Source organism: Amphimedon queenslandica, unplaced genomic scaffold (genome assembly GCF_000090795.2).
Source record: "Amphimedon queenslandica unplaced genomic scaffold, v1.1 AMPQUscaffold_12404, whole genome shotgun sequence".
Taxonomy (NCBI): Eukaryota; Metazoa; Porifera; class Demospongiae; order Haplosclerida; family Niphatidae; genus Amphimedon; species Amphimedon queenslandica.
This window is the reverse complement of record NW_003547359.1, coordinates 4,906-14,535: the sequence shown is the minus strand read 5'-3', so window position 1 is coordinate 14,535 and position 9,630 is coordinate 4,906. Positions and strand designations below refer to the sequence as shown.

Genomic DNA, 9,630 nt, shown 5'->3' with positions numbered 1-9,630 from the left:
CAACCCCTCTCTTCATTAGCTTCTCTACTGTATCAATAATCCCAATACCCTATCTCTCTATCTTTTTCTTATCGTGCAGTGGTAGTCTCTCATTAAATATGTACTCCCATATCTCATCCATTGATATACCAATAGTAACTGGAGTACCCTCTAACTTAGCCATATCTACTGCTGGTAACAGACACAGCAAACGAATACGAATAGAACGAGGAAGCAATCCCAAACAACTAACAGGAAGATACTTAAAATGTTCATCTAGATCTATGTCATCTGTGGCCCATAAGGAGGCTCAAACGTGAGGTGTCCTATGATGTACAATAGACACTGTAACTGAAGAGGTGCTGGGTGAGACATCACTCCTGTCTTCAGTCCTTCCCAATAATGTGTAAACTCATCCTCAGAATCTGCAGTAGATCTACCACTGTGCTCTGAGCTTATATGGGAGTCTTTGTGTAGGCATACATCTGAGAAATCCTCTTCTGAGTGTAGATTATCTGCCATTTGGTGGGAGTCAATCTAAGCACGCCCTGTAGCTATGCCCACATTCACACTCACTATCCATTCCCACATAATTGGGCGAAGCCCACTAGTTCGAGTAGAGTATGTTTGTTTGTTTGTTTGTTTGTACACGTACGTCACCCCTATTTATCCGTATGAAACATTTTCCTATTTTAATAACCTAATCTTAATCTTCTTTGAAAACGGGTGTGGTCACAGTGAAATAAAATGGCGCCAGCTATCAATTCTTCATTGTTCTCAGTTCATGTTCTTGACCTTACAAGTTACAAGTCACTCACTTGAGTCAGCAAGAATGCAAGAGAAGTCTCTACTACTTTCCAAATACAACAAGGAAGATTAAGAAGGCAGATATGCCACAGTTGTGAGCTTGTAAAGCCTCCACAACTACTGACATAACCTATGACTGCAGTTACTGTCTCTGGCTTCCAACACAACTTTTTTGCTGCAGAATGTGATAAACTGATAAAGAAAATTTGTATTTCCAAGCATGATAACTTCATTACAAATTTACAAACTACTGTATTTACTCATGTACATGTACAATAATGTAGCTCTATACCATATAACCTTTAAAATATAGCGTGGCTAGGGGGCTGAGCCCCTTAATGTTTTACATTCGTCTAGTCTACTGTTACTTACTGTGCAGGTGCCTTTTATCATTGGAGAGGAGATTATAATGCTGTGACTGAAAATATAAAAGTACTGGAATTTGTGCCACTTTAACCAGAGGAGTCATATCCAGTCCTTTCATCATTGACATAGGAGGAACTGCAACATATCCAGGTATGAATGATCATGTTATTGGGCGAAGCCCACTAAGATGAGTAGAGTTTGTTTGTTTGTTTGTCTGTCTGTACACGTACGTATTCCGTATGTCCTCTATATAGCCGCACATGCCTAGCAGTGCAATAGATTCTAAATTTCAATATTTCATTGAAAGTGGGAGTGGTCGAAAGATAATAAAATGGCGATCAGCACACGGGAATCAGAAGTCATGATTTTCCTACTTCCTAGCAACAAGATAAGGCAAAAACACCGTCCAAAGACTTCTCCAACTGCTTGAAAAGGTTACAGGGTGCAATAAAGTAATTATGAATCTTCTTTTTGTTGAGAAAATCAAACAAATGTCACATTTGTCACTGACTGCACTTAACTGGCCAGCCTTTTTATATCTTATGGCTATTTTAAAGTCAGTGTAGCAAGGCTTAAAGTAAAAAACAAGTCAGGAGTTTTCTAGCAGTAACATAAAGTGTAGATTCTGCTTTTTCCCAGCTAATAATCTACAAGGCTGAGCCCTTGAATGGTTTACATTGTTTCTAGTATTAGTTTATAAATGTAATTATATATTTGTAGTTGACTACCTTTTCTATGATATTCGCTTGCAAATGCCTTCATATCAAAACAGCACTTGTGCTACACTCTACATTGTGGATGACGATACTTTGGAGAGGAGATATGAGGAGTTCTTTTATCTATATGTATTTCCAGAGTATTTCCTCGGCATAAGAACTTGTTAGTGAACAACTCTTGGTTAACTCTTAGGATTCAAGATGATGATGTTTCCATCACATAATTTATTTTGTTGATTTTGTCATTAATTTTGATTGATGGGCATCAGTCCATTTATAACTGGATATTATTAATAAACTAGCCTATTCTGAATAAGATTAGTAAAAACCACTGTGATATTAGAGGCAAGATGGCTCTTATTTTATTATCCTTGGCTTTGCTCTTTCTCTCAGGTGAAATCACTAATTATAATTGAGGTAATAATTGCAATTGGTGCATACTTAATAGTTCAGGGTCATTTGCAAGATTATGAAATTGTGCAGTGTTACTCGTCCACTTATAACTGTGTTAGTAATACTAATGGAGTCAGTCTTCCTGCTATTGACTGCTGTGGTAGAACTGGTGGAGGATATGCCAGACATTCTTCATTCACGGGAATATGGCAGTCAGCTCTGTGCAGTCCTCTATGTATTGGTGAGCTTATTAACCGGCCGCTTTACAAAATAGTACTGTACAGTAATCATGTGTAATGTAATATCTTTGTGAGCCTATTCCGAGGCCTATCCCGTCTATTCTTTTCCTGATTTATGATTTAAGATTTATTTGATAGACCCACTGCCCCTTTTTGACTTTGACGCTCAAAGGTTAAGATGAAGGAGGGTTTGGTATGTATTTGATTCATTCTTGCTCAATATGCTACATTCTATTTTGAAGATTATTAAACTAGGTCTAGTAAAAGCAAGAGTACATAATTATGTACTCTTGGTAAAAGATATGTGTTGTATTAATTACATTAACGTATCAACCTTTTTTACACATTAATTTTTGTATGTAAGACTTGTGTAAAATGTACCCATGGCTTTAATAAATCAATTGCATTTTTCTTTGCATAGTCATCGGATTTGATCAGTCATTGTTACATTTTGTGTCAAGAGATGCTGGAAGAGTTGCCTCATTGACTGCTGATGAACTGTACAGAACACCTGGTGCTTCTCTCCTGTCAATCAAAAATAATGTATCCATTAACATTGAAACAAGATCCCTACCTGACAGTAAGCTCACTTTAATTATTTTATCTGTTACTAACACTTTAAAAGACATTGATGATTACTTTGTGTCCTTCATGAAACAAGCAACAATTAATTCTACTGAACTACCTTTTACTGTTCAACTGGAGGTTACACGAGGGAACGGGATTGCCCTTCAGCCATCCATCTCATTTAGTTATGTGATGAGTTTGAATCCTGATTCGAAGCTTCCACCAGGTGTTGCAGTTGTGTTTAAAAGTGCTAGAATTTTGGCTGAAGATGTAGATGGTGAATTAATTTGTCATTAAATAATACCAGTAATGTTATTTTCCTCTTATAGTAATGACTACTAGACTACGAGTTTGGCCATTGCTTGTAGAAGGCTTTACTGGTCAAGCTCACATCAGACGTAAAAAAATCAACTTCGAGTCTCCTTTCCAAGTGACCCTTGTATTTGATAATTATAGTGGCATACTTAGTCCATTTTATAACTCAGTTGGAAACATTAGTAAGTGGTATAGTTATTACACATAACTGTCTATTATTTTTACACAGGTTTTCCTAATAAACAAATGGTTGTATTTGATCCATACAAAGACCAAAGCATTATTTCCAAACCTGTTTCTTTCATTATCCCAATAGACAACATTGTGGAGTTTTCTCAAGTGTTTTTAATTAGAATGAGTGTTAATGATTCTCGTGTTAAGATTACATCAGTCACAACTCATCCAGTATAATTGTTGACAATGATGATGGTAAATTATTTTATTGCATCAATTTCTGCCCACTGTACATACATGTAGTTTTAATCAGATTTTGTGTAATCATCAGTATTGCCTATTTTATTAAAGTTTTTAGAGTTGGATTTAAAAATACTGAAATCTCAATTATTGAAGGAGAAACAGCAATGCTAACAGTACAGCAGATTGGCAATGAGAAAGGTGGTGAAGATATTGGTGGTTTACCAGAAAGAAGCCTTGTTTCAGCATTATTGTACTTATGTTATCTAGCTGGTCGAGGAGCAGATGCCAAGTTAAATTACAGTTTCCCAGAATTCAGTTACAATTCTAATAATAAGTTAAATGACATTTCATTCTTTCCTGTCACGAGTCTTGTGGATAATGTCATTGAAGGGAATGAGTTGATACAGGTTGTACTTCTTCCAGGACCAAATTCTGCTAACCTTCAAGTTATACCATCACTACAGACAGCTACTATAACAATATTTGATAAAACAAGTAAGCACTTACATATAGAAATAATTTAATTTTTAAAACTTTTATAGATAGTCCTACTAGCCTGTCATTAGAAAGAAGATCATACAGTGTAATTGAGAGTGAAGGAAGTATAGAAATATGTGTTGTACTAACTGGAGATGTCTCATCAAGCTCAGTGAATATTACCATTCTTGAGTCACAAGGAACTGCAAAGCGAAATTGTAATTGAGTTCTTAATTGTGTCTCATGTAATTTTCTTCCTATATAGCTGACTACACCTTTAGTAGTAATACTTTAACTCTGCCTGCATTTAAGAACAAGACCTGTACAAGTCTTCGTATTATTGATGATAACTTATGGGAGCCATCTTATGAGAGTTTTACATTAACAATTTCTAGAATAACACCTGAGAATAGCAACTTCATTTTAGACAATACCCCATCAACAATTCAAATACAAGATGATGACAGTAAGCTCAATATTATTGTGTTACTTTTTATATTAGTTTATTTCATGTGTATAAAGTATTATACATCTGTTAGTCTGCTGCAGCAAATCAACTAATTAATTTTTGTAGCAAACCTTCTTTTAGCTTTTGTGTTATACAACAAATACAATATAGCGGGAAATTTTTGTGGCCCAAACTTTTTTGCTTATCTGTCTAAAAATCAATTTTGTGGCTTTAATTTTGTGGTTTTCGACTTTTCAGCCATTTCAAACCATATGTGACCATAATTGACAAAAGGTACCTTATGGCGGGTAGTGAAATTCGTCTTTATAGCCAAGAAAATCCAACTTCCTGACCTCTATTTATCATAAAATTACTCCACATGATGCAAAAAGTTACTGTGTAACTTATAAACACAATAAATGTCCAACAGAGCAGTCACAGGTTGATATTTTTCATTATAATGATGAATTTTAAAATCCGCCATAAGGTACCTTTTGTCAATTATGGTCACATATTAAATTGATTTTGTGGATTTTATTTTTGTGAATTAAAAAAGGCAAAATCCACAAAAATTTTGGGCCACAAAATTTCCCACTATTTGGTAATATAGGCTTAGAAAGACACATGTATATATATATCACTGTAAGATTGTGATCAAGTTTTAAATATTTTGAAATTGCACGCCAACACTACACAACAGATTTTAACTTTTAAAAATATTGAGGCATAAATGTTTCTAGTGTACCAGACTGTAATAAGCAGGATAATTGATAGTTGTACATGTTATTGTTTGATTTTACAAGTGTTTAATAGATTCAGTTCTTCTCCTTTCCCACCTGCACAAGCCCAGATTAGTGATTCATTATTTCATGATCCATACACTATATGCAAAAATTTATGTTGCAATATTGAATATCTAATGAATAATGAATTCAGCCATTCACCTGCATCAGCCCAATTTGGGCGGATGCAGGCAATGGCTGGATTTGGCCAACTGTAAAATAAAAACTCAAAATTTTATTGAAATAATTTTAGTTAGAAGTCACATATTATTATAGCAACTTAGCAAGTTAAAGTCTTTATACATTAATCTTTTTGTATGTTTTTGCAGTGAAGCAACAAATAACAGAGGATGTCATTGTACAGTGTTACTCATCTGCTGCTAATTGTAACAGTAATACTAATGGAGTCAGTCTTGCAGCTATTGACTGCTGTAGTAGAACTGGTGGAGGATATATATCTCATTCTTCACTAGCTGCGGCACAACAATGTGGTGCATGTGTTGGTAGGATTAGAATATTATATTTTAATGTCAGTTTAATTTTTCTATATTCATTTATTCACTAGTTGTTGGTTTTGATCAATCACATGTGCATATTGGTCCAAGTGATGCTGGTAGAAGATACTCATTTACTGCTGATGTACTCCTCAGTACTCCTGGGGCTCCTGATGTTACTGGTCTGGATTATGTTATTTCACGAGAGCCAGCTATGCTAGTTAATGGTAGATAATTCTTTATTTACTTTATTTTTTCTGTTTAAAGTTGCTGACTACTTAAGCTCAGATTTTGCTGGACGAACCAATGGTTTGCTACCAGAAAGGTTTAGCATACGATATGTATCACAAGGGAATGCGGTTGCTCTCCAACCAACTCTTTCATTTAATTACACAATTGCTGCTGAAACTGGTCCATCTGATCCATCAATACCATCAGGAGTTGTACTTGTATACAAAAATCTTAGAGTTACAATTGATGATATAGACAGTGAGTGCATTTTATTGTATTTGAATTATTATTATCTTTTTATCTCATGCAGTAATTACTGTAGGTCTAATAGAATCATGCACATGCTTCCCGCCATTATTAGAGGGTCGTGATGCTATAGTTGGTATTGAAGGCTCAGCAATTACATTTGAAGCTCCTTTTGAAGTCACTGTCTCAAATGAGAGGTATACTGGCCCATTGGCTCCTGATGAAGCTGCTGTTGGAGACTTTGGTATAAAACAGTTTAATTTTTAATGATTATTTACTCCTTTAATTTAGATCTCTTCAACTTTACTGAAAAGCATAGTGTTGTGTTTTTACCAACAGCATATTATTTTAATCAGCATTTTGAGCGTGTGCTTTTCTTCATGCCACAGGACAATATTGTAGAGTTACAAGAACTGTTTAGATTGAGACTCAGTGTTAATGACTCTAGAGTTAGACTAGATCCTCAAAAAACCACTCAAACAGTAAGACTTAACAATCGAGATGGTAAGTCATTTGTTCATGAGAAAAACTTCTTTTGTTTGTATTATAGTTTTCAGTGTTGGGTTTAGAGAATTACAAGTTACTATTACAGAAGGAGAAGTGGCCACATTATTTATGAAGCAGATAGGAAATGAGACTGGTGGTGTAGACATTGGAGGCTTTCCAGAGGGTCGTTTAAGTCCAGTTCGATTGAGACAAGTATCTGGGACTGCTACAAGTGGTTACTATTAACATATTCAGTTCGTTTTAATATTGATAATTATTTTAGGTAGTGATTTCTCCCTTAATTCTTTTATTCCAAGATTCACCTACAGTGTTAATAATACACTAAATGATATTACATTCGCTCCTATCACTAGTATTGATGATAATATGATTGAAGGAAATGAAACAATAAGAGTCATCATATTACCTGGTACAGATAATCTTGTTCTAATACAGAGAGACAGGCAGACAGCTACCATCACCATTGTTGATAATGACAGTAAGTTACGTATTAAACATTATGGGGTGTGCTTATTGCCATAGTAACTTTTGATGTGCCGCGGGTATGCCCCATAACATGCATGTTTTTATAGTACTGTTACTTGTTTAGACCATAGATCCAATGAAGCCATAGATAAGAGTAGAGGCCTCCATACACTAGGCAACATGTTCCTTGCAACATTTGTGGTTACTTTGATTTATAAGCAAGATGCTGCCAGAAATAGAACAGCCTTCTATTTCTGGCAACATGTTGCTTACAAGATCAAAGTCACCGCAAATGTTGCAAGCAACATGTTGCCTAGTGTATGGGGGCCTTAGGGCATGGGCACACTGTGGCCATAGTATAAATTATAGATATCTACCTGTCTGGCTGGTGTTATGGGCATATAACACCCTCGAGAAAAGTCCGAGACCACTTTTCTCAAGGGTGTTATATGCCCATAACACCCGCCAGACAGGTAGATATTTGATACATAATAATTATATATATAAGTGGAGACAAGAAATTATTTTACTCATTGCATTGCATATAGTTGGTGTGCTGTCATTAGAGAGAGGAACATATGATGTGATTGAGAATGAAGGAACTGTAGAAATATGTGCTGTACTAACTGGAGGAGTATTATCAACTGATACAGAAATAACTCTACAAGCTAGAGATAACACTGCACGATTTAGGAGTGAGTATTGACATTAATATGCATTAATGATGACTTGTCCTTTAATTAGGTGACTATAGTACTCATAGAATTCGTCCAATATTACGTTCATCTACAATAAAGACGTGTGGTAGATTTAATATTATGAATGATCTCATTAGAGAACCACTATTTGAGAACTTTACAGTGTTAATAACAAGTGTCTTTCCAGAAAATAGTGTATTAACAGTAAATGGGAGTCCATCTTTTATCAGGATACAAGATGACGATCATTAGTAAAACAAGTTATAAGTAATGACAATAGTAAATTTCACATGTTAAATAATGCTTTTGATTATCAGAAAGTAATATTACATATTTCTCAAATTGTAAAAGAAAGTATAAGATGTGTTCCCCATCTCAAGAGTTTACATTAGCATTGATAGTATAAAATCTAGTCACTAACTTAATTTCTTAAAGGTGTACAATATACTCCATTTGATGAGCATTACCATCTTTGATTCTCATTTTTAGAAGCAAGTTTAATTTGAATTAGTACACCCTTTATTTATGCTTGTGTGGTTATTCCTATTATTGTGTATGTTTGCTTTTAAATAGCATTGGGCATATTTAAATAACAATGTAAATGGGCATAATTACTAATAGCAATAAAAATCAATTGACTAATGAATGGAATAACCTCTTATTTTATTATAAGTCCGTAACTAATTTGATGACTAACAAAAAATAATAAAAAATTATCTTGTATTGTCCATATACAATTCAGTAGCCATGTCAAAAAGAATTCTCACATATGATGGTTTGCCATACCCTCTCCTATCCAGCACATTTATTTTCTTTATTTTAACTGCATTACAATGCTTCTCCCATAAGTCATATAGAGCTTTAACAATGTCGTCATTAAGTAAATCAGAATTTAAACTCAATTCGAAAAGAGGGACATCAGCTGGTGAGAGAGAGGAGAAGATACTTTGAATCATAAAGAGAAGACTTGGAGTAGAAATTTTCCAATTCATTAAACCAAAATGACGTAAGAGATGAGCTTTTTCAGATATGAGGCTAGTGAACAAGTCAATCACATCATCAGATATAGTCATAATGATATTCCATTCCTGAGCACTGACAATACGAAACAATGAAGATATAGCAGATGAGGTCTCTTTGACGAAACTATAATATTCTATGAAAAAACTTTTAACTTTAATAGACTCCAGACCTGCAAGTGATGAGAGAAAGTACAATGGCTCTGGCGATATTTTGAGAGAATTAAGAACTAAGTTACGAGGAAGGAGAGAGATGAAATTAGGATAGAGCATACAGTGAATTATATCCAATGACTTGTTAGATTCTTGATCATGGTTGACAATGAATGGATCAGTGAGTGGTGGTGAGTCTGATGGGCAATCAACACATAACCTCATGGTAACTGGATTTGGCGACAAGAAAAAATTACGAAACAATAGTAAAAGGACATCAAGTGAAACTTGACGCGTTTTAAAAGCTAATT

General features: G+C 34.6%; 2 protein-coding genes across 3 annotated transcripts in view; both read left to right on the top strand.

Moving 5' to 3' along the window:
• LOC109587885 (uncharacterized) overlaps positions 1–39 on the top strand; it is a 5,739-nt gene extending 5,700 nt beyond the window's left edge. Inside the window, exon 9 of the mRNA XM_020004104.1 lies at positions 20–39. Coding sequence (XP_019859663.1) covers positions 20–39 — 20 coding nt within the window. The remainder of the gene's footprint in view (positions 1–19) is intronic.
• A 3,677-nt stretch (positions 40–3,716) lies between these two features.
• On the top strand, positions 3,717–8,489 carry LOC109587886 (uncharacterized). 2 transcript variants are annotated; one of them, XM_020004106.1, is made up of 13 exons: positions 3,717–3,811; positions 3,908–4,294; positions 4,342–4,494; positions 4,542–4,742; positions 5,836–6,009; positions 6,072–6,227; positions 6,268–6,489; positions 6,542–6,721; positions 6,769–6,981; positions 7,028–7,195; positions 7,247–7,462; positions 7,998–8,144; positions 8,194–8,489. In XM_020004106.1, the coding sequence occupies exons 2-13, from the start codon at positions 3,964–3,966 to the stop codon at positions 8,397–8,399; spliced, it is 2,367 nt and encodes a 788-aa protein (XP_019859665.1). In that variant the 5' UTR covers positions 3,717–3,811; positions 3,908–3,963; the 3' UTR covers positions 8,400–8,489. The 2 variants fall into 2 exon arrangements, with proteins under 2 accessions (XP_019859665.1, XP_019859664.1); XM_020004105.1 differs by having other exon boundaries at positions 7,028–7,198.
• Positions 8,490–9,630: the final 1,141 nt, after the last annotated feature.